General features: G+C 38.8%; 1 protein-coding gene across 3 annotated transcripts; it reads right to left on the bottom strand.

The window, feature by feature from the left end:
- Positions 1-1164: 1164 nt before the first annotated feature.
- Positions 1165-25414, bottom strand: LOC105498352 (retinoid isomerohydrolase RPE65). 3 transcript variants are annotated; one of them, XM_011770410.2, is made up of 14 exons: positions 25320-25414; positions 21196-21278; positions 19294-19444; positions 17406-17513; positions 17161-17302; positions 13484-13631; positions 12173-12254; positions 11804-11936; positions 11555-11694; positions 10802-10931; positions 4161-4275; positions 3972-4066; positions 3752-3863; positions 1165-2298 (listed from the first exon to the last, which is right to left on the bottom strand). In XM_011770410.2, the coding sequence occupies exons 1-14, from the start codon at positions 25325-25327 to the stop codon at positions 2147-2149; spliced, it is 1599 nt and encodes a 532-aa protein (XP_011768712.2). In that variant the 5' UTR covers positions 25328-25414; the 3' UTR covers positions 1165-2146. The 3 variants fall into 3 exon arrangements, with proteins under 3 accessions (XP_011768712.2, XP_070947496.1, XP_011768711.2); XM_011770409.2 differs by lacking the exon at positions 25320-25414 and adding an exon at positions 22481-22683 and having other exon boundaries at positions 1173-2298; XM_071091395.1 differs by lacking the exons at positions 17406-17513; positions 25320-25414 and adding an exon at positions 22481-22685.

Genomic DNA, 25414 nt, shown 5'->3' with positions numbered 1-25414 from the left:
GATTACCCCTTGATGATATTATGTCAAAGATTTTATTATCTTTTCGCCTTGGCTGTGGCAAATATAAGGCACCAAAAATGGAAGAAAACATAACCTTCAAACAGCTTGTTATTTTAAAATAACTACTTATTCACAGGTTAATTTATATTAATTCAATTGAGTTATTTTTCTTAAAACGGGTTTTGTTTTTTATAGATGGGACATGATTCTCTAGATCCCTCAGAGGAGTAGGTGTTTCCTAGAAAGTCCAAATTTACAAGTTAATCTCTCTTGCATGACTTAAATATCTCTTATTCTAATTTAAGTTTTTAAAGCTTATAGTCTATCTTGCACTTGAAAAGTAGCTCCTAAGTCTCCTTGCTCTAATCTTAGTGATAATTGTAATTGAGAATGCCAATGATGGTGAAATGGTATTAGCAGAATGTTATCGTAGATTTGCCTCTTTCCTTTCTTCACACATTGGTTACCTCTAAAGGGGATTGTACAGCAGGAGGAGATATGGTCACCTTGAATTGTGAGACTTGCTTCATGAAAAATGAATGGGAAGAAGCCAGGGAATCACTGATTGGCAAGGGTAGGAAGTGGAATTGTAGGATTTTTTTTTTTTTTTTTGTAATTTGAAGACTTTAAGTCTAAAACTTAGTAATTTTTCAGTAATTAATTTTCTACATTTTTTAAAACATAGAAAAATAGTTTTCTTTGTGGAATTCTGTTCATATATCATATATCACAGAAACCAATGGATTGATATTTATCTACAGTGACATATTCCATACAGTTCCCTGGCATTTTCTTTCTTTTTGAGATTTTTAGTTCTATCTAGTAATTACTGATGGAAAAATAATGATTACATAAAAAATCTACAGGAATAGAAAAGAAGAAAAAGAAGAAAAAGTACCCAAATCTTAAGAGCAATTGAACTAGATGAGCTCTGGATGATTTTACTTTACAATTTCTACTTTTTTGTATTTTTAGGTATTCTTTGAAAAGTATGCTTTACTGAGTATTTGTAATTTAAAAAATGAGTTTGCATCTTATCTAAATAAAGACCAAATGGATACATCAGGTAACCTGGTTAGCTTGTTCCTTCAACCTGTTTTTACCTCGTCAAACACCATGCCGATCATCTTAGGCATCGTGGTATGTAATGCTTTCGAGCTTAAAACAGATACTAGAATTCAGATATAGAACATTATTTTTGTCAATATTTATTTTTAAATAATCTCTAGAACAAAAGAAATTTAAAAACAAAAGGCTTAAAATGTATTAATACTTGCATGTTAATAATTTAATATTTTTCCCGAATGATTGCACAATGCTTAAATATAATTAAACAAAAAAGATGCAATAAAGTATAATCCCCCAACATTATCCCATAATCTGATTTTAAGTAAATATTACATTTGTAAGTATTTTATGCTCTTTTTTTTAATATAGTCACTACTATATGTACTTGCTTTTATGTTACATAGCTTTTAATATGTAACTTAATCTCTGAGATATTATTTAGTTGAGAGGCCTCAGTTGATTAAACATAGATTTTCTTATTATAAAATCAGAAATGATAGTACTTGCTTGTAATAAGTGGAAAGGTTAACATTCATAAGCTTCATAATCTTTGAGTAGTTACATATATGCAAAATAATTACCGCAATTACTCTTAGATGATAGTCCTTGGTTTGAGAAAAAGTTTGGTTTGACATTTAGTAATTAAGCCTTATTGCATGATACTTCCTTGACTCAGCAAAGTCACATACAATATAAATCAAGTGTAGAGGACTTTGGTTTTTAAATGTTAAAAATATAATTGGAGCAGATAGGTACCTAAAATATGCTCTTATAATAGGAATTAAAAGCCATTTAGTAAGTCCACATTCATTTCCTATTTCATTACTAAATATTTAAGAGTTTTTCAGTTATGGCCTGTCTCACAGAGGAAGTATGATTATCTAAATATGTGCTTTTTTTTTTTTTGATAAAGGAATTGCTTGCTCAACTCTGCTTTCTGTAAAACATTGCAAAATTGTGTGCATCTGCTAGTTAAAACCATGACATATAGCAGGCTAAAATAGAACAGAATTTGATTGCAGACCTGAAGCTGATTTTCTTGGTTTTGCTACCAAAACCATATCTTGCTAGAGTATGTTCAAGATTTTTTGAACAGTCCATGAAAGGTGACAGGGATGTTAATCTCCACTTCAGCCCGGGCAACTTCACTTAAGTCCTTGGCATTCAGAATCAGGAGATAAGCAGGCTTTTGTCCTGCTCCTGGGCTCACCACCACACTCAGAACTACACCTGTTTATCAGAAGTAAATAAGGCAATATTGAGTTTTTAAAAGCCCAAGCTATAGATTAAATGTCACTGAAATAATATAGGAGGTATTACATTGACAAATACAGAAAGCCATATGACCTGAGTTCTTTTTCTGACTCTTGTACCACCTGGCATGAGACCACCTAAAGAGGTCTTTTAAACTCTTTATGTACCCTACCTACACTGTAAGCTCTAAGAAGGGAGTGTCATGTCTGTCTTGCTCACTGCTATATCTCAATATTCTATGACAATGACTACAGCATAGTAGGTACTCATTAAATACTTACTGAATAAATGGATCTGTTCTTACCTGTAACATAAAAATATAGCACCTGCTGTACATACTGTAAAAACTGTGATGATCAAATGAAAAGTGTGTATTAAAAGACTTTGAAAGTAGTAAGATATATCATATGTATGGTTTCTAAGATTGATCTGGAAGCTGACTTCCTTCAAACAAAATGAGAATAAATTTTTTATAGTTTTGACTGGATATATAAAGTCATTTAGTGTGAAATGAGTTTGCATCTTATCTAAATAAGATAAATAGTTTTCCATATTTTAATCCCATAGACTGTAATCTATCTCCCTGTCCCAGCCGAGAAGCAGTTAACTAACACTGATGATTTGCAATTTGAGTTACTGTATTTGAGTTGCTGGTGTGGCTCTGGGTCTTTTTCAAGCCCTAGCTTACTGAAAGAATGGATGAAAATGATTTACAGAGCTTCCTTCTCATTCTCTTGTATCTGCTATAATACTTAGAATTATAGCTTCTCTTCTTAGAATTACTATTTTTTAGAAATATGTCTTCATCAGGAAAGGCAAAAAGCTAGAATTCATGTTGCCATTTTTTCTTCCTTCTCTCCCTCATCTAGAGCAGACAGTGATGCTCCATCCTGACACCAAATGGTGCTTCGACATTTTTTTCTTCTGGTAATCAACAAGACCTGATCAAAAGATGAAAATTCTTTTCAAATAAGTTTAATTATTCGGTACTGTTCTATTTATAGTATTAAGGATCTTTTTTTTTTTTTTTTTTTTTTTGAGAGGGAGTCTCACTTTGTCGCCCAGGCTGGAGTGCATTGGCACTATCTCCACTCACTTCAGGCTCCGCCTCCCGGGTTCACGCCATTCTCCTGCCTCAGCCTCCTGTGTACCTGGGACTACAGGCACCTGCCACTGCGCCCGGCCAATTTTTGTATTTTTAGTAGAGACGGGGTTTCACTGTGTTAGTCAGGATGGTCTCGATCTCCTGACCTCGTGATCCGCTCGTCTTGGCCTCCCAAAGTGCTGGGATCACAGGCGTGAGCCACCGGGCCCGGCCTAGGATCATTTTTTAGTATTACGGAATAATCAACCTTACTCCTTTCCTAATGAACTAACATACAGAACTGCAGTAAGAAGAATATTCAGACACAACAATTGCTTTCATTACCATCATCTTCTTCCAAGGCATCTGGGTGAGAAACAAAGATGGGTTCTGATGGGTATGAATCAGGCTCTTGCCAAACCCAAGTTTCTTTAGTTTTGACATTCAGCTTACAGAGCTGTTTGTGAGAAAGAAAAAAAATCAATCAAGCAATCAGTCAATATGCTCTACCTGACTAGCATATACTCAAAGCACTGTTCAAATATTAGTAAGAAGGATTAATTACCCTATCTGGAACAAAGTGATTCAAGCCAAGTCCATACGCGTATGTGTAAGGTTTCCCACAATACTTCTGGTAATTGATCTGAGGAAACTCAAACGCTACGAAATAGAGCACATGCATAGGAAAACTCTTAATCTCTTTGAAGGAAACATTTGCTCACTCCCGTGTGAGGTTTCCTCTAGATCATCTCACCTTGGCGAGGCCCTGAAAAGAGAACCTCAGGCTCCAGCCAGATTGTCTCGTCACTGCACAGAATTGCAGTGGCAGTTGTATTGGGGAGCGTGATTAAATTCTTGCCAGTGTCAGCCTAGGAGAGAAGATAACAGAAACCTCAGTGAGCAGGAAAGAATTCAAACAGCCAGAAACGCAGACTTCCTAAGCCTTGGCTCCTGAGTTCTTTTTTAGGTCAACGTGCAGGGAGGAACTGCAGGAAGCTATAGATGAGGGACCCTGGGATGTGACTGGGAAAGCTATCTGTGCCTGTGTCAGTCACTGGCTATGTATCACTGGGAAAGTCACATAACCTCTTAGGCCATCAATTTCTCTTCTGTAAAATGAGACCATCCTTGAAGAAAATTTAGGGCTCCCAAGAAAGGCCTCTGCAAAACAAAAAAACAAAAACCAAACAAAAATCTCAAAACCAATAATAATAATAGTTAATGTTTTTCTGCAGAACAACAAAGACTTCAACTGCCTGAGTGATGAAAGAATGTATATCTCTTTCACAGTTAGAATATGTTTTGATTTTGCTTGAAAAAAAAAATCCTTACAGTTATGTTGACAAAAAGAAAAAAAAAAACCCACTGGACCATATGTTTACTAGGATCTCTTGTCACACACACATGATTTTTCTGATTGTTTTATAAAAACAATGGACACTATGAGATTTTTCTAAGCACATATCTACTTTTTAATAATCTCATCAAATACTTGACTAGATATTTTGTTCTAGACTCTATTCTTGGCATTCAGGATATTTTGGAGAGTGAAGTCCCTGTCCTCTTGAAGCCTACATTCTAGTTCAAGGAGATATACAATAAATGTAATTAATAAATTTTATAACATACCACAAATGTGGTGAGAAAAAATAGAATAGAGGAAAGAAGATCAGAAATGTGAAGGGTAAATGGGTTAAAATTTGAATAGATGGTTAGGGTAGGTCTCTGAACAGGTGGCAGTGGAGACAAGACTCTTAGAAGATGAGAAATTTAGCAATGCACATATCTGGGGAAGAGCATTCAAGCTGAGAGAACAAATTGTGTGAAGGCCTGAGGGAGGAGGATGCTGAGTTTGTTTGAGGAGCATCAGAGAGTCCAGTGTGGATCCTATCGACTGGGCAAGGGGAGAGAATAAGAAAGGAAGGTGTAGAGGTCATGATCCAGGCTATACAAAGCCTTGTAGGTCATTATGAGGACTTGATCTTTCTCTGTGAGTGAGTGATGGGAAGCCATTGGAGGGTTTCCAGCACAGGAGTGAGATGCTATGATTTATTTTTAGGGTAGACTTGTTAGTAGGGAGGATCCAAGAGTGGAATCAGGAAAACCAGTTTGTCTTGTAGTAATCTAGTTGAAAGAAAACAATGGTTCATACTAGGCCAGTAGCATTGCAGTTAGTGAGAAGTGGAAGAAGGGGAGGACACAGTCAAGAAGATTTCCTATTAAATAAGATATGGGACGAGGAAGAGGATGAAAGTAAGAGAGGCATCAAGCATGACACCAAGGTGTTTGACCTGAACAAAGCAAGATTGATGTCACAACAAAGATGGGAACTACAGGTAGAGTAAATTTTTGGTGGGGGAAGATGAGAAGTTCAGGTCTTGTCTTATTAGACTTGAGATGTCTATTGGACATCCAAATGCAGATGTGGAGCTGGCACTAGCAGGTACGAACCTTGAGTTTAAGAAAAAGCTAAAAATGTAAATGCATAAGGCATGAATATTTAACAACAAGTGAGTGTAGAAATGGAAGATAGGAGAACCAAGGCCTTCCAACAAGATGAGGAATGAGAAGGTAGCTGGTTGGGGCAAAAATGTCAAGAGAAGGATTTTTTAAGAGCCTGATAAAACTGATCCATTGAAAAGGGTAGGAGAGTGGTAATCTAGGAAAGATGGGGAGAATTGGGAGAGTGATCTCCCTGAGAGGGTGAAGGAGGATGAAAGAGATCAATTCTGGATAGGAAGATGGATAACTCAGTGTATGAGTACAGCTGCTGGTGGGTGGCTAGACGTGGTGGCAAGTCTATGGTTCCTTTCTGATTTCTTTCATTTGTTTCAGAGAAAAAGGAAACATAGTCATCAGCTGCATCTGAGTGTGGAGGCGGGAAGTGGGAGATGGTAAAAGTTTAAAGAAAGAAGGTGTGGAATATTTAACTAGCAAAGTGAGAGAGTAAGTGAAGCAGGGAAATGTAGCAGAAAGATTTGTGGTCATGCATCTAAAATTGGACCAATTAACATGATTGTGCCTTGACTGAACTTACTTGGGCCTCAGAGGTATAAGTATGGAGGGGGTGGAGAGTTGACTTTAACTAGAGTTGTGGTTTTGACAAGTGACTTTGATAAAGTAAGAAAAAGGCAAGGGAAACGAAGGTCTACATGAGAAAGTGATGTAATTGTTGACCGTAAAGCTTAAATTGAGTGAGGAGAGAAGGTAAATCCTCAACGGAGTGAGAGAGAATGAGAAAGTACTGTGTTCAATGGATTGGAAGTTCCTGGTGGAAATTGCAGTAGGGCAAGTGATGTTGAAAGATAAAAGGTCAGAGTGTGTCATGCTTGAAACTGAGATTATGGAAGGAGTATAGTCTTAAGTACTGGCAAGGTCGAGGGTATGAAGGATACACACACACACACACACACACACACACACACACACATCACTTGGCTATATGATTAGATAAAATGAGATGAAAACTTGGGGAATTTTAAGCGTGAATAGAGGGAACAATGATCTGAAAGCAGCAAAGAGGAAGGACACCTACCCCAACTCCAGGCTAAGTGGTAAAAGGGCTGTACCCTGTGCAGAGGAGAAACTGCTTCCACTGGAAATTACTGTTGGGGAGACTGGTGTCCTTAGGGGAGAGAGCCAGATTTTGGTTAAAAAAAGAAGGTGAAGGGAACATTCTAAGAAGAGAAGACAGGAGATTTTTCTGGTGGTGGACTAAGAATTAAAAGTAAATAGTGGAAGATTTTCAGAATAGGGAAAGGATAGGAGGTGGGAGCCAATAGAGGAGAAGATTCTGCAAGATTTTGTGAAATAAGGGACTCGAGGTACTTAGTGATGATGCTGGGAAGAAGTGAGGGGTGTGCACATGTATGCATATTTATGTACATGCATACAATAAGTACAAATGTCTATGTCTCTAATATATTATTTATGTGGTTTCAAGTTGAATTTGTTTACTTTGCTCTATTTTGCTTATTTTTCTTGTTAAATTAGATTTCCTGTTTGTTTGTTTGTTTCATGAGACGGGGTCTTGTTCTGTTTTGTTTGTTTGTTTGTTGAGACAGGGTCTTGTTCTGTTCCCCAGGCTGGACTGCAATGGCATGCAGCTCACTGTAACTTTAAACTCCTGGACTCAAGCAATCCTCCTGCCTCAGCCTTCCAAGTAGCTGGGACATAAGACCTTTCTATTTCTCTCTTCATTGCCAAACTTTAAAAAATGTACATTCAGTAACTGCTTCCAGATACTCAACTGTTTACCTTAAGAGCCCTGAAACCTGACTTCTGTCTCTCTCACTCTATTCCCTTAGAGATCACCAAACCTAATGCTTCATTCTTAGTCTTCAGCCTTTTCAACTTGTCTGTAGCAGTGAGCACCGTATAACCCTCACCTGCCCTCATCTTTGTGACATTACTCTCTCTTAGTGGGAACTAGGGCCTTCTGGTGGCTCTTGTTTCTTTTTCTGGCTTCTCTTGTTTCTACCATTTTCTACACGTGGGTATTTTCTGGAGCTACTATGCTTGGCTATCTTCTCTCTCAGTATTCTCTGGCTTTCAAATTCCTTATTTTTTAAATAAGCAAATTTTAAATGTTTCTTTTCAAAAACCTATTCTAAAGTATGATTTTCTCCCCACTAGCAGTCTCATCTCTCTATTTTTATATATTTTATTATCATTTCAATACCAATAATTATAGGCTTTACTTTTGTTTAAAAACCTTCACTGTCTCCCCATTACCAGTTAAATAAAGTGCAGATTTCTTAGCCTGGCCTTAAAGCCTTCTAAGATTACAATGTACTTTTATAACTTTTTATCCCATTTACTCTACTACTTTTGCCTATGTTCCCACCAATTATAATAGCCAATTCTCTCTGTGTATCTCCCTCTCCACTTCTCTGTCTGTCCTCAAACCGTTCTTTCTGTCTTCAGTTGTTTTGCCTCAATCCCATCTCCACCTGCCATATTACTGCCCATTGCAAATAACTATGTTCCATGAATCTCCCCTGCACTATCATCTGACTAGCTATTAATACATCAATTTATCCCTCCTGAGAGTACTACCCCTGTGCTGACATGCATGGCTATTCCCGATTCGCCTTCTTTCTCTGTGATACACTAGGTAATGGGCTCCATGAGAACCAGAAGTGTATTCTTTTATGTATCCACTGAAACAAAGAGTGTGATGCCTGTTGTAGTGGCTACTCAATAACTATTAGAAGAAAGAGGAGACAGATTAAATGATGTTAGACATTTGTTATCATTATTACAGTTCCCTATTCTGTAATTGGGTAATATTTCTTCGGGCAATGATAACCATACAGTTAGAAAAATCCTTCCTTTTTCTTTATTTTGAAATGTTAATATTTAAGTTAAGTGATCCTTTTTTATTCCCTTAATTTAAAGAAGATTGTGATTTTTACCATTACTAACAAAATAAGAGTTTACTGAAAAACTGACTCATCCATTTGGCGAGTATTTTGGGGACACTCAACTACATGTCAGTGATATGCTTCCTAAGGGAAAAGCAAAAATCCTTAAGGTACCTAGATTGATCTCTCTCCATGACCTTTCTTTGGAGCTCCAGACCCATGTATAGCAGCTGCCTATGGAATGCTTTGCTAAGGCTAGTGGGTACTTTCAAATTAACATCTGTAAAGTAAAATGTACTCTTTTTTCTACAAGCTAGCTCCTCTTACTTCTATTTATTTATTTGAGATGGAGTTTCGCTTTTGTTGCCCAGGCTGGAGTGCAATGGCATGATATCAGCTCACCTCAACCTCTGCCTCCTGGGTTCAAGTGATTCTCTTGCCTCAGCCTCCTGAGTAGCTGGGATTACAGGCATGCACCACCATGACCAGCTAATTTTGTACTTTTAGTAAAGACGAGGTTTCTCCATGTTGATAAGACTGGTCTTGTACTCCCAACCTCAGGTGATCCACCCGCCTCAGCCTCCTGAACTGCTGGGATTACAGGCGTGAGCCACCGTGCCTGGCCTGGCTCCTCTTACTTCTGTGTTTTCAGTTCAATGAATTATACCATCATTCACTCAACTGCTCAGGGTGGAAATCTTGAAGGCATCCTGAACTCCTTCCTCTCTCTTACCCCTCACATGTAATTAGACACCAACTGCTGTTGATTTTGCTGCCTAAATATTTCTCAGCTTTGCATCTTCATCTTTCAGTCACCATTTTCTTAACTCAGATACTTATTCCCTTTTATTTGCCTCATTGCATTAATCCTGTAATAGGGCTTCTAGCCTCTACTCTAGACTCCTCACTTTCCAGTCTGTCGTCCATGATGCTGCCAGAGTAAACTTTCTGAATCACAGATCTAATCATGTCCTAAAATACACTTAAAATACACACTTAAAATATTTAAATGGCTCCCTTTATTTATATAACACTCAAAGGCTTATGTAGCCCATTGCAATATTGCTCCAACCTATCTTTCCAGTCTCTCTGCCCAATACCCATCTTCCCTACACCCCTAAATAAACCAACCTCAGCAACTACTTCATATTTATAGATGAAATCTTGCATTTTTAACTCCTTCTTGCCTTTATAGAAGCCCTTTTGCCTGTCTGTAACTCAACCTCAATCTCCTCCCTCTTTCTCATTCTTCACAGAGCTTACAAACTTGCTTAAGAGCAGTGGTGTTTGGTTCTAAATTGAGTTTATTTTCTACGACACCATACCTAAGCCTTTGGTACAAAGTTTTACATTCCATGTAGCTGTTTCAATAACCCCTTTTGTGCAACCAGGGAGCAAATAGATATAAAAGAAAGCATATGTTCACATATCTATATGTTAGAATTATATTTTATTGATTTTTACTGGTATTTCCATCACACTGCAAATTCTAGATGTTACTCTGGTTATTCTAAAAAGATAGTCTCTAAATACAGGGAAGAAAAAAGTAGAAATAAAGAGATGACTGTCTATTGTTAGTAATGATTTTTAACCTCTAGCATTATTTTTCAGAAGATTTATAGAAAACCAAAACAATGAACTGATTTCCCTACGAGGGTACTTTTTGATGCTTCATCTCAAAATTATTTAAAGTATTTATATTATTGATAAAGTATCATAGGAATCAGTGGATCTGCACTATTCAGCGAGGAAGTGTATTTTAAAGACAATTTTGTTGATACAAGAACAGCACATTTAGAATCAAAAAACCTGGTTCTTATCCTGGCTCTGCTGTAGTTGCTTTTGTTAAGTCACATTACTCTTCGGAGCTTTAGTTTCATTTGTAAAATGAAGGAAGTTTAATTATTTTTAAAGCTCCTTCTAGCTCTCAAATTTCAAGACTTTATGTATAAACATGAGGCAGGAGGACAATTCCTGAGAGAGATGAAACATTCTGGTTAAATCTGAAATCTGTGGAGAAGCAGGTTACCTTGTCAATATTCAAAGGAAGTACATATCTCCTAACTTCAGGTTGGGGAGCCTTTCTGGCATTTTTTTTCACTTCTTCCCAGTTCTCACGTAAATTGGCTAAATATAAGTAATTATAAACAAACTCAAATCTGCAAAAATAAAAAGTCAAACATGAGCACAGGCAATTACAAATAATTTTAGAGAGATGATTCATGCCTTTTTAAGCACAAGTGCCTGCCTGTTCTTTATTCTACAACCCAGAAACTGCTATTGAGCCAGGTGTATTAGATCATTTCCTCCTGCCCACACTGGATGAAAATAAAGAAACCGGCTTAATGGATTTGTTTAAGTAACAGCAGCTTTGAGATATTTTCTGTTCTGCTTTCCTGTCACCATTCTGTTTGTGTCTTTAGGGGCTGTTGTCTTTTTAGTGACTTGGCTAGTCTGAGAAACGCAAGCCTTTTTCTCCCTTCTCAGAGAGGATGGGGCTCAAGTTTCCCCAGTGATTTTGTCAAGTTTAAGTTCACCTCTGAGGTCACGGAATCTTTTGTTTTCAGGTGGGGTTCGTGGACCCAATTAGTTTTCAATCATTAACCATAGTTTTGATGTTCAGATTACCTAAACTCCCTGCTACTTTCTCAATTACATTTTTGACTCTTGCATACCTCTTGCTATTTTAGATGTGATTCCGATTGAGAGCAGCATCCCCATAAAAGCCCCTAATTTCCAGGAACAATGGGAGATGTCGCATTTATCCAGTATCCTTTCTTACCCTTTCCAGCAGCAGAGATCCACAATCAGAAACCCATTGTCTTCATAGGTGTTGATGTGATGGAAGAGGTTGAAAGGAGAAGTCCTGTATTTATTATTGAGGTACTTTTTCCTTTTTTTGTCAGCAATATGAAGCCAAACCTTGAAAAATGAGGAAAATATTTTGATGCATTTAAAAAGGAAAAAAGTGTACATTATTAAACACACCTTCTTCAGAATCACAAGCTCAACAAATATATCTAAGACTTACCCCCATGGTTTCATTGGACTCAAAGCAATCCATGTAGTTGGCTCCCCAAAGACTCCATGAAGAAAGGAACTTGAACAGGTTAATTTTGACTGGTGTCTCCACAAAAACGATATAGTTGGGAGTCAGACCAAAACTGTTCAGAAATACAAACGGGCTTGTGAATGAAAGGGCTGATTCTTAAGTCACAAACAAATTTGTATACATGCGGTATGCTCAGTTACAAGAATCAACAGTGCCTACATGAATTAATTATGTTTAAATTTAGTTTTCTGAAAAAAAAAATTGTGATCAGGATTGATATCAAAGGTAGGCAAAGCAAATCTTTAAACTTGAGTTTTCCTGAAGATTCATAGCAGGCCTTCAAGTTACCTATGAACGTAAGATGGCTTGAATCGGTCACTGCAGGGGAATTGTACAACGATCTCTGACTTGCTTATTGGATCTTCCTTGTCTGAAATAAAGTGGTTTTAAAAGGCTTTGGAACAGCCTCTTATTTTTTTTTAATACAAAGCATTTAGAACAGCTTATACAGGCAAAGAAACACATTTTGATTGTTTTAGAGAGGTTATTTTCGTTTTCTCCATCATTTGCACTTCTTAGTGAAATTTCATGTGACGCTTCAAAATCACCCAGGAAAATCCAAATAGCAGCAGATTTGGAAACGTGCATTCAAATAGGGTGTGGCAAGCGGAGTATAGTGGAGTCACATCTTGTAATAGCTGGAGGTGGGTTTTAAGTCAGGGGAGTAGGGAAAAAACCTCAGAATGGGCAAAATGCCTTTTGCAACATCTTAAGATGCCCAAAGGATATAGTTTAGATGGGTTTGTGTCAATAGCGCTGTGCAGTAATTCTTAACACACATTAAAATTTACTCACTAGTAAGTGAATGTCCTCAAACTTTAGTGTGCATCAGAATCACATAAAGAGCTTCTTAAAATACTGACAGGCTCTACTCCCCCAATTTCTCATTCAGTCTGCCCTGGACAGGGCTCAAGATTTGTATTTCTAACGGTTTCCTATGTGATGGTCTTGGTCCGAGAACTATACTTTAAGAACTGTACTAAATAATACTAAACAAAAATCCGTATACATTCAAATAATTCCATCATCAAGGTGGTGAACAATGAACCTGGCAATAAATGGAAAATGAATGGAGAATTCTTGGGTACACTCCTTTTTGCTGTAGTTTTTTTTTCTATAGTATTTATATGAGTTAACAGATTTGTTTGTAGTTTTGGGAAGTAAGCACAAAATAGTACACTCTCATACGTGTATGTATGCTATTATGCACACATACATGCTTATTTAATTTAGTTTTGCCTAGCACATGGATAAGTGCTCAATAAATGTTTGCTAAGTTTGAATCCAAATTGTATATGATCAAATCCATATATATATATTATGTATGTATATATATGTATATATACACACTACATTTTTAAATTCTAGAAGAGAACTTGGACACTTGCTTTCTATATTTTCAAGTTGTCATCCTTTGATATGATGCCCTTGGGCATTAGGACCCTTATAGGGGAGGGGTGAGGGCAATATTTCTGAAATCTGAGAGTAATTTAAGTATGCACAAAATGCTATTCTGATATTCTGATCTTTCTCACAACACAGTAACCTTCTCACAATACAGATACTTGTTTTCAGAAGAGGACAAATTGGTAAACTCACCTGCTTGCAGTGGTGGGATCTTTACAATGTTGTAGGCAATTGAAAAATTTTTTCCAAAGCAATTACCAATATTGTAAACGGTTCCATCATTTTCAATGTGGGGGTGAGCAGTGGCTCCATTGACGGAGACGTAGTTGCAAAGATCAACCTACGGAAGTAAAGTGAACGTCCTCTCGTTGAGAGAAGGAAGATACATTATACCTTTGTCCCTAGGTCTGAGGTCACCACTACCCCTTGAACTCTCACCCTAAGTGCACTTTCTCTTTCTTCTCATCTCTCTGGATTCTACCCTCTTTCACCTTGAGTTCCCACCTTCATGCAGAACACACCGCCCCTCATGTGTCTGAATCTGGAGTTACCTGTGACATCTCTTTATCTGATGTGTACTATACAAGGCTCTGGTTAGTTACTTTTAGTATATGCAGATTGACCTCAAGCCATAAGTTTGAGTCTTCAGACTTTTTTATACACTTATTATTGTATTAGATTTAATTGTATAAAATTGCTAATATCCAAAAATTGTTGATTTCAAAAAATGGCAATTTTGTATGATACTGTGTAAATACCAACTATGTGTCTTGCACGCAGTACTATATGAGTTTGGAACTGAAAGGGACTTCAAGCTTCATGTAGTATAGAAAGTCTTAATTTAAATAGACTTTAGGAGAACCATGGATCTCTTTTAATTAAATATAAACATTTCAGGCAAAACATTCAGCATTTAATTCAATTTTATGTCTCATAAGAAGTTTAGAACTGCAAATGTAACACAAATCTCTGTTTGCAGAAGGATAAATTGAGGTCTCAGAGAGATCAAGTGTCTTGTTTAAGGATAAAGAACTAGATAAATCAGCACTAGATTTCTACCTGGGACCTACTTGGTAAAGATTTATTGAATGAATAATTAATGGAATATATATTTATAAATTATTTCCAATTAATTTGGGGGATTTTTTTAAAGCATAGGACATTTTAGCACACTTATTTAAATAATAAGCAAGATACTCATTTATTCAATCAATCATTTATCAAATGCTCTGGGCTTTCACTATGTGCCAGGTACTGTACTGTACCAGGGCCCAGGAAAGAGAAGATCTTTGCTTTCAAGAACTTCATTCTAGACTTGTGCTGTTCTATTAATATAGTGACCACTAATTTTTAGATAGAACTTCAAATTCAGCTCCTCAGTCACATTAGCTACATCTCAAGTGCTTAATAACACCGGGATAGCACAGTTATAGAGCATTTCCATTATTGCAGAAAGTTCTATTGGCAGCACTGCATTAGACCAATAAGCTGGCATAAAGCACTGCGAGTGTGCAATGGCGTCATAGAGAAGCACCATCTAGTCCAGACCGAGGGATTAGGCAGTTTTCCTGAGAAACATGACTCCAACTAATGTTTGAAAGGTGAGTAGAGTTAGCCAAGTGGAGCAGGATGACAGTGTGTTCCGGGGAGTGGGAATCCTAACGTAAATGCCTACTGTAAATGCATAGACTTGTGAAATAATGTGTGCTGTTTGGCAATTACTAGTCATTTAACCTGGCTACCATGAAGAGCATGCATAGAGGAGGGGAAATAAGAGTGGGCCAGACACAAAGACCTTCACTTGGACTTTATTTGGGAAGTTATGGATTCCCTAGGTGGAGTAATAATTTCATATTTACATTTTAAAATTTCCTACTGCTGCCTTAAATAAATTGTATTTAAGGGAATCAGTCTGGAGGCAAAGGCACTGGTTAATAAGAATAAACAATAAAAAATTTCACATTTTTAAAATTACATTTTACACTGCTAGTAACAATGGAACCTGACCCCTTCCTAATAAAGTCTACTCTGGAGCCATACCATAGCTTCTATATTTCTAATTAAAATACCATGTAATTGTAATATAGATTCCCTGTTAAAGTCAAAGGAATGACTTATAAACTCAGGTTTTGTTCTTCTCTAAAGGAGCTACACTCACACTTGTGCATGGTTACATACACAGTATAAACAAGAAAGGGGAGTATATGTTAAGACGCAGTAAATAGTCTGTTGAGAATTATAGATCCACTTGTGCTATTGAGACTCAATGTTGAGACTATTTTTTTTCTTCTTATTTTTACCAGTACTGCGTTTGTGGTTCTGGCCTTCAATTTCACCTCTTGGTCTCCCAGCTATACTGTATCTCTTTTACCTTCCCATATAGCTCACACATGGCTCCCCAAATAAACATCTTGAAGTATAGCCCTACTCATACTACTTCTTTGAGCAAAAACTTTCAGTAGCTTCCCATTAGCTAAACAACATATTCCAAATGTTTAGCCAATTATTCAAGCTTTTAGTTTCATCCTACCCTGTGTCTCATTATTCCCCTGACATTAACTACTCTAGGCAACCAGTTCTCCACTGGGAGTGTTATTGCCTGCTAGGGGAAGATATGGAAATGTCAGGAGCATTTTGGGTTAGTACAATGATTGAAAACATGACTGGTGTTTAGTGGATGAGGTCAGGGATGCCAAACCTCTCCCATGTGTGGGGATGTCCCCATAATGATGAGTCACCCCCTGCCTAATGTCATACTAGTACCTCCACTGAGAAATGCTGCAAGTCTAGTCAAAGGACATTGTTCTCCAGTTTTCACGAACACCTTCTACCTCTATGCCTTTGATCACCTTACCCCCTCCGTCTAGCATATCCTTCCCCTAAATTCCCTGAAGTCATACCTCTCGTTCAACTTCCAGCCCAAAACCTTTCCCTTTAAACCTTCTTTCACCTGTCCCACCTTGCATTGCCAACTATTTCCAGAAGTTATTCCTTGAGTATTTGTGCTTTCTTAAAAGATTTTCCTTCTTAAAAGACTCATCATATTCTTTGTCCTATTACAGTTATATATTTCATTTCTCCACCTAGACATTGAATCACCTGATGATAAGAGCAATGCCTTGTAAGTAGGTGTATCTTAATAAATATTGGTTCAAAATGTGTATCTAAGGACTGCTGCATTGAGATTCCCTAAGTTCTCAGTAAAATTTGTCACTTCCTAATATTGCTGAAATTTTGTTCTATGCTATTTCATTCAAGATACAGCTTTATTTCTCATAAGAAGTATCTATAAGAAGGGGCAAATTAGTGCAACATACTTGCCTAGAACCATAAATAGCATGATTTTCAGTATCAGTAGCTATAATTTCTTGAGCACCCAGTATTTACCAGGTTCATGCTAGCTTATAAAAGCTATGAAAGACAGGGACCATGTTATCCTACTCATTGATCTATCCCTTGCATCTAGCATAAATTCTGAATATGGAAAGCACTCAATAAATATTTATGTCATGAATGAATGAATGAATATATTAGGCATTTTATATGGGTTTTCTCCAATCCATGTAAGTGTTTAAAAATTTATAGATGAAGAAACGATGTTTGTCCTATGTCAAATAGCTAGTCATTGTTGACAACGCTAGGATTTGAAACTTAATCTGGCTCTCATGTTCTTTTCACCAAATTGCACCAATTGCAGGAAAGCATCATAGACAGAGGCAATCAGTGCAGTCCATTTGGAGCTTAGAATGGTCATTCTGTGTGTCCTCATCAAGTCAGAATCAAACATTCACAGCATGAATAATTTATGTTGATTTAATTTTAAGTTACAAATTCTAAATTCCTGAACATCACCTAGCACTGTGTCCTACCTGCTTAATTGTCTCCAAGGTCTCTGGATTAATCTTTGTAATAAAGTTGGTCTCTGTGCAAGCGTAGTAATCTTCCCCCACTGGGTAGACATTAACAAGGGCATTGTCGGTAACCTCCACTCCTCGAAAGTAAGAAAAAAACCTGTAGAAGCAAATGAATTTTTCAGTCCAGTAATTTTCAAGCCATGAGAGAAAAAGGGCTAATGTAAAATGTCTTGAGTAACATTCAGTTTGGGTTCAGTAACCTGGAAAATATATTCTTGCAGGGATCTGGGAAAGCACAGGTGCCAAATTCTGTTATGACGATCCTTTTCTCAGTCATTGCCCGTACGTAAGCATCAGTGCGGATGAACCTGAAGGACATTGAAACATAAGGAAGGGTATAGACAGGAGCAATCCGTACAGCCCATGTGGAGCTTCGAATGGCCATTCTATGTGTCTTCATCAAGTCACAATCATAAATGCACAACATGAAGAATAAAGGGTTTTATTAGCTCACTTTCTTGGGGTGACCAAGCAGGGCAGACACAATGTCCCACGAGTTTACATTTCTGTCTTCTAAACCTCACATATGAGGAAATTGAGGTTCAGAGGAGTTAAGTGGTTGGCATATGTAGCCAAGCTGGTTTAGAATCCTAGTTGGTCAGAGCTGGACAGCATGAACTTTCTGTATCACACCATGCAGCCCTGGGGGAAGTTCACATAGGACCCCCACCCCCGTCACCTACAACCTGTCAACCTAAACTTACTGGGGAAATTCCACACATGGTGTGCTGAATTATATTCTTCTCAATCTCTCTCTGTCTCTTTTATGTTTTTCTTCAATTTTAACATTTATTTTGTTTTAAAAATTAAGTGTTCTTGAATTCTATCTCTTGCCCAGACAGGTCTTAGAGTAGATAGCATACCTTGTCCAGGATTTCTCATGTGGACAGCCAGTTACAATCTGATTTTGTACTTTTATTTATTTATTTGAGACAGAGTCTTACTCTGTCACCCAGGCTGGAGTGCCGTGGCGCAATCTCTGCTCACTGCAACCTCTGTCTCCTGGTTTCAAGCTATTCTCTTGCCTCAGCCTCCCAGGTAGCTGGGACTACAGGCATGCACTGTCACGCCTGGCTAATTTTTCTGTATTTGTAGTAGAGACAGGGTTTTACCATGCTAGCCAGGCTGGTCTTGAACTCCTGACCTGAAGTGATCCAGCTGCCTCGGCCTCCCAAAGTGCTGGGATTACAGATGTGAGCCAACACGCCCAGTCACACTTTTATGAAGAAGAAAGAGTGCCCTGGTCTGTCGAAGGTATATGAAGCTTTATCTGAACTCCACACTAAGCTCTCCTGGCTACGTTTCTGCTTGGCATCATCTGTTTCTCTTCTATTATCACACAACTTGTCCTGCTTCAAGTCCCCTTTCACTGTTTCTTTATAGGTCTTGTCAAAATGCCTGAAATCTGTGGTGATCAACAAAGCCACTAATAGGCTTGAACGTGAAAGCAGAAGACAAAGTATTTGTTAATACTTCGTTAACAGGGGTTTCCTGGAATGACGATTTAGGGCTTCAATAATCTCTTGTTTTCAGAAAACTTCTCTTTCTGGTATCATTGTGACATGCTCTGTCCTTCACTACTTCGTGGCAGCCTCCCACCCTCTTACCAGTGGCCTTTCCAATTTTATAAAAAGAAAAAGGAATCAAGATGGCCAATAGTTTAATAATAATAACAAGCATCACAATAGCTATTATTATGAAGTGCTTTGTGTGTGCTAGACACTGTGCTCTCATTTAATGCTTGTAATGAACGTATGAGGTAGATTCTATTATTTCTCCCATTTTACTAATTATAAAACCAAGAATTGGAGGTCAACATCTTGCCAAAGGTTACCCCAGGCAAGTCATGTCTGTTGAATACAGGGTATAAAGCCATGCATGTTTGACCCCAAAGCCCTAGGCTTTAGCTTCTCCTTTATTCCATGATAGTGTTCCCTCGTGTCCAGGCAGACACACTGGCCCAGGTACATTCTGAGAAAGTGCGTATATAGGTTGCCTCCTGGGTCCAGAGGTTAAAACTCACATGGGAGGAGGAGCTGAGCTAGGCCCTACTTAGGGGAGGAGGAGGGGCACGGAGTGCTGCTTTACCTTCTGTGGTATGTGACGTGTCCTTCTTTGAAGTCAAACTTGTGCAGGAGGGCTTGCCCATCAAACAGGTGGTAAAATGGCTCAGATCCAACTTCAAAGAGTCCTGGCCCACATCGAAGGAGACTGCCGGTGAGCCACAGGGGGATCCTGCCTGTGATGAGGGGAGACAGAACGTTGCTTCTTATCCCTGCCTTGGGCTGGGCTTGTCCTTGGTAAGGCAGAGTGTATCCGCAGCCTGATTGGGCAGCTTCTTCCTCATAGTGCTGGCAGTGATTTTCATTCCCAGCCCTCGCGCTGGACAGCACTGAGAAAATGTCTGCTGACTTGACTCTCCTTCACTAGGAGACCACACCGTGGGAAATGTGGCGAGGACCCAGAGTGTGGTTAAAGGGTTGGAAGGAGTGAGGGAGAAGCATCTTGAGAGGACAGGGACTCTCCACCTAGATCTCCCCAAACACCAATCCATTTGCCTTTTGCCATCTCATTTTTAAGAAGATTTTCAAATTTCTTGATATATTTTAGTAGAGTGAGGAGTAGAAGGATGGATTAAGAACGGCAATAAATATATTTTAAAAAGATGTGTCTATAGAAAAAAAACTTTTAAATGAATAAACAGGGCCGGGCGCGGTGGCTCAAGCCTGTAATCCCAGCACTTTGGGAGGCCGAGACGGGTGGATCACGAGGTCAGGAGATGGAGAACATCCTGGCTAACACGGTGAAACCCCGTCTCTACTAAAAAATACAAAAAACTAGCAGGGCGAGGTGGCGGGCGCCTGTAGTCCCAGCTACTCCGGAGGCTGAGGCAGGAGAATGGCGTGAACCTGGGAGGCGGAGCTTGCAGTGAGCTGAGATCCGGCCATGGCACTCCAGCCTGGGCGACAGAGCGAGACTCCGTCTCAAAAAAAAAAAAAAAAAAAAAAAAAAAAAAAAAAAAAAAAGAATAAACAGGAATCCTGGCTCTTTAAAATCTAGAGCTATATCCCTCTGTGAGTGTGAGCTACTGCCAGGATGAAAGTCAATCTGCTGTAGCAGGAAGTCCACAGGGTTGGATGTCAGGGACCTGACTTCTGGTTTAGGATCAGCTCACATGTCATCTCTGGACCTCAGTGTCCTCATCTGCAAAATGTGGGGTACCCAAGAGAGTCCTTAAGGCCTCTCAGCTTTCACAGTTAGGTTTGTCCCTAAAAACCCAGGTAGATTTATCCTTTGAGAAGGGCAGTGCTTGACAGTGTTTCCTTGATTCTTACCAGTGAATTTTTTCAAGCAAATGGATTATTTCCTATAGCTAATAATGATACTGATAGTAATAATTACTGTCTATTGATCACTTTGTGTTGGATATTGCATGAATCATTCTATTTACATTACTCCACTTAATTTTCACAAAATCCTTAGCTTTTGTAGATAAGGGAATTGAGGCTCAGAATGTTGAAGTAACTTAGAGGATTCACAGACAGTGAAATGATAGTTAGGTTTGCATCTACATCTGCCTCCCAGCAGAACCAACATATCTCTAATAAAATGGGCATGAAACCCACCACCCTTTCACATTCCCAGGTGCTTGTCACTGGACCTTCATTTATTCAGACACCTATGGAACAGATATTTATAGGACATTTACTATGTGCCAGGCACTGAACTAGGCACTGACAGTTTGAAGATGACAAAGGTGTAATCCTGATCCTTACGGAATTCCAATTAGGTAGCGTTTTTCTACCTTAGAGAAATAAAGTAAAGGCAAATGAAAGAAAATGGGTTCTTGCTATAAAAAGCCCAAACCACCTGATCTCTCTCCCTGTGACCCACAGGGGGAGTCTGCATTGAGAGATGCCAAGGAATAGGAAGCCAGAGAAGAGAGACTTTGACATAAAAGAGGATGGTTTAAAGATGGGCGAGACCAACCTGTTACATGAGCCGTGAGCGGCGAGGACAGTTCCTCCACAGTTTCAAACAGTTTCTTGTAACCACCAGCAGGATGCTCGACCCTGAAACAGTGGAAGAATAAGGAAGAAGCCCATGTTGACGCTCCAAGTCTGCAGAGATAGAGGCAGAGCTGCAGGAGACAAGGCACTCTAGGGCTGGCTCAAAGCCCGTTCTCTTCTGCCAGTCTAGTTTCAGCCGGTCGGTCGGTCGAGGGGACGGAGGCATGGGAGCCGGGGAAGGGGGGACGGGGGAGGGAGGAGCACATGAGGCTAGGGGTGAGGAAGACTACTCAGGTATGGAAGGGGGTCCCAGATCACTGCTCTAATGTCAAGAGAAATGATCTCTCTTTTAATGTCAGTGGTCACAGTGAACTTAATCCTGTCCTCTGCAGTTTTTCCTTACTTCGGAAGACAAATCAATCAATCCTACTGCCATCACTTCACTTCCTAAAATTTGTTACTAAACAGGGTCCTTCCCACAGTATTCTCTCACCCTATCAACATGCTCAGCTCACTGCGTCATTCATTTTCTTGCCTCAAGGAAAGACTCATTTATCTCCTTCCTAGGGGTTGGGAGATGACAGCTTTTTGGGTTGGGTACCTCATCTTTCATTATTCACTCATATTATACCATAATTTTTCCCCATGATCTCATTTTTCTACCAGTCCCCAAGACCTACAGTACTTTTTCATCATAGTCAGACCAGGAGATTCAGGTTCTTTATTTTTGTTTATTTTCTACCTCCTCTGTTCAGTTTCATTTTATAACTTAAAAAAGTGGAATCTCTGACCAGACTCAATTATAATAATTACCTTTTACTCAGCAATTACTATGTCCTGCATACCATAAAAAGAACTTTGCATGGTATTAGCTCTTTTAAATCTCACAGTAACATAATGGAGTAAAAGCTATTGTGACATCTTTCTATATACGGGAAAAGCTAGACTTAAAAAGTTAGGTAATTTGTCCAAAGTCACATGCTAGGAAATGACTGGGCAAGAAGTGGAGCCCGAGTCTGTCTGAAATCCCCATACTCAAGACTGCTTCCAAACCCTGGGCTAAGTCACACAAATCCCCCATAATTTGGACCTGAATTCTAGAGAGTTGCTTTAATACATAAGCAGGAAAAAATGTCCCCACCAAATTTTAAGGGTATTTCCTAAACAGGTCGTGAATCAATGCCTTCTCTTCAGGAGCTCTTGAAATAGCGCATTTATCATGAATCCACTAAGGTGTTTTTAAAAAGTCTCCCAGAAATACTTACTGGATAGACATTTTCTTCCAGTTCAGGATCCAGAGTTCTGGCACCAACTGCAGAATGAAGAAGCAAGTTCCCAGCCAGGGGCCTTTTTATGCCTTCTAAATCCCCTAAAAGGAGCTATGGCTTTGGGAGCCCTTTCCCACCCCTTCAGCTGAGGGAGGGGGAACAGAAGTTGCTTTCAGCTCTCAGATCCTCCTGATGCTTGAGCTTTATTTTGGCTTGCTGTTCCCATAACAGTTATTTGGCTGTTTTCCAGAGACCTCAATCCTTCCCAAGGAGAATGAGAACAGATTAGAAAGAAAGGACCCGGGTGGGAGTGGCCAGCATCAGGCCTGAGCTGATCCCAGTCACCCCACTGGACCTTGGCACCGTTCTCTGGGGCCCACCTCCCTGTAATGCCTCTGTGCCTTCATTCTCACCCTCATTCATTCACTCACTTATGTTTAAAAATATCTATAAACATACTATCTATGAACCAGACAGAGATGGGTATTGTGCCTGTCCCCGTCTTCACAGGTCTTATAACTCTGTAAGAGTTACAGGAAACAAACTATTCAACAACTTTTGATTAGTGCTGAGATTGGAGAAGTATAGAATGTTATGGAAGCACATTGTGCACCTCTAACCCTCTCTGGCCACCTTATTGATAGCATTCAGTACCAATATTCTTCCAACCAGGTTGAGGACTTTTGATTTGCTGAGAATGAAATTCTGCATATCTTTGCTTGTCACTTATGCCTGTCTGTTCTCTGCCTGACCTTGTTGTCCATTGGTATATATTTGGCACTCAGAGAGTATACAGCACTAATTCATTCATATCTCCACACTCTTTCATTAAGTCTCAGTTGTTTGCCAGCACAGACATGGTGCTGCCCAAAGAAGTCCTTGGAAAACAGGCAAGATATATACTATGCCAGCTGACAACCTTAATATTTTTTGAGAAACTCATTAACAATTTTAAATTCAGTTAGTAGTTATGGCTACTTACCCTAGGGGTCTTCTTCAACAAAACTGTATAACAATTAATCCAAGTGCTTCCCAAGATATAAAACAATACTTCATTTCCTTACAGTGAGGGCATAGGCATGTGATGGGCTCCACCCATTAGGGACAGTGGTAGAAGTCCTAGTGGTAGCACCTGGGGATCAGCTTCCATAATATCTCTGCCCACCCAGGGAAATTGTAGTGTCTCCATTCCACCGTGGAGCCTAGAAAATTGTTACTGGCTGGGTAGCCTCCAAGCTCCATCCTTTAGCCATCCCAGAGATTCTGTTACCTCCCTAATATTTAAAATATTTGCATTCTGCTTTATTAGAGTTAGTTCCATTATTTGCAGCTAAGAACCCTATGCCTATAAAATGATGGTAGTATAAAATACTACCATCACTTTTTTGGGGGGTATAATGACTTTTGTTGAGTCTTGGAGAGCTAGAAGGGGAGATTAATATCTATCTTTGCACATTAAAAGACCTATTTCCAAAATACTTCAAATAAGAAACTTCTCCTCAAAGTACAAGGATAATCCAAATCTTCTTAAACAGCAATAAAAAAATAAATTTTTATTTATAATTAAAGCAAATACTTCTGTATCATAAACACAATATTAAACTTCAATAAATATATTGCTAATTTGGAGTGAGCATTTATTTGCACAATACCATATATACATTTTTTTGCTATGAGAATGCTTTATTAGGCAAAACCACATACTATGAAAGTGCTTTAAAAGGCAACAGGAGGAGATGTGAAGACACAAAGAACAAGGGCATAGTGACACATGGATATTAGAACACACCATGGTAACAATCCACACTGCTTCCACCCTTTACCCAGAAAAGGAAGGATCTAGGCCACCTCCTCCTCATCACTGTAGGATGCTGTGGTACCACCCAGGAAGAATATTGATACTAGCATTAGGAAGCTCCAGGAAAAAAAGGAAGTATCTAAGCTGAGACAGGATAAATATATAAAAGTTAGCCAGTCAAAGGGCAGGTAGAAGAGTTCAGGCACAGCTTGTAGAATTTACAAAAGTCTAGAGGCTAACGTAAGGTGGGAAAATAGCTAGAGATGAAACTGGACTAGAGATAATCATAGGCCAGATTGTGTAGAACATCATAAACCACGTACAGAAATCTAGACCCTTGTCATGAGAAGAGGGGAATCACTGAAATATTTTATTCAGAGGAGTGACGTGATCTGATTTGCATTTTAGTAAGACCACTTAGACTGCATTGTGGATAATATACTGGAATGGGAGATTTGGGCAAGACACTTTAAAGGGAGGCACAGATCAAACAAGTGGAGATAGCTGTTATAAGCAGGTACACTGAGGGATGGATAGGAATAGTCAAACTCAAGAGATACTTCAGAGGAAGCCTAATCTAACTCTGGCACTGGTAAATGTGTTGGGGAAATAAAAGGCATAAAAAAGGATTACCAGTAGGTTTCCAGTTTCTGGTACAATTCATTGAGATAATGCACACTGTGTGTGTGTGTGTGTGTGTGTTTGTGTGTGTGTGTGTGTGTGTGTGTGATGTTTCAGGGATACAGAGAAAATGAATTATGATTGTGATTTGAACTTATTTATTAAAGGAGAAAATCCTCGGGGCCTGTAATCATTTGAGAGCCTAATAGGGAGGCTGAATGAGTTAGCATCTGAAGGATAAGCTCAATGTTGACACAGAAAAAAGATGGAGGTGGCATTCCTAGGGAAAGATGCAGAGTGAGAGAAGGCAGAGGAATGAGCATGTTAGAAAGACTCTCCTGCAGCATTTTTGTTGTATTTTATTTTCTCAGCAGAGTCTCTTCTCTTCGAGAAGAGCTACAGGCCATGTTGTCATACCTGTACATTGTCAGTTCATTGGAGAGAAATTCCACTAATATCCAGATCCAGCAGCTTTTTAAAATTTTCACCTCTCCCCTCCCATTACAAGAGGC

The sequence above is a fragment of the Macaca nemestrina genome, chromosome 1 (genome assembly GCF_043159975.1).
Source record: "Macaca nemestrina isolate mMacNem1 chromosome 1, mMacNem.hap1, whole genome shotgun sequence".
In the NCBI taxonomy this organism is placed as follows: domain Eukaryota; kingdom Metazoa; phylum Chordata; class Mammalia; order Primates; family Cercopithecidae; genus Macaca; species Macaca nemestrina.
Note: the sequence above shows the minus strand (reverse complement) of the source record. Positions and strands in the feature narration are given on the sequence as shown.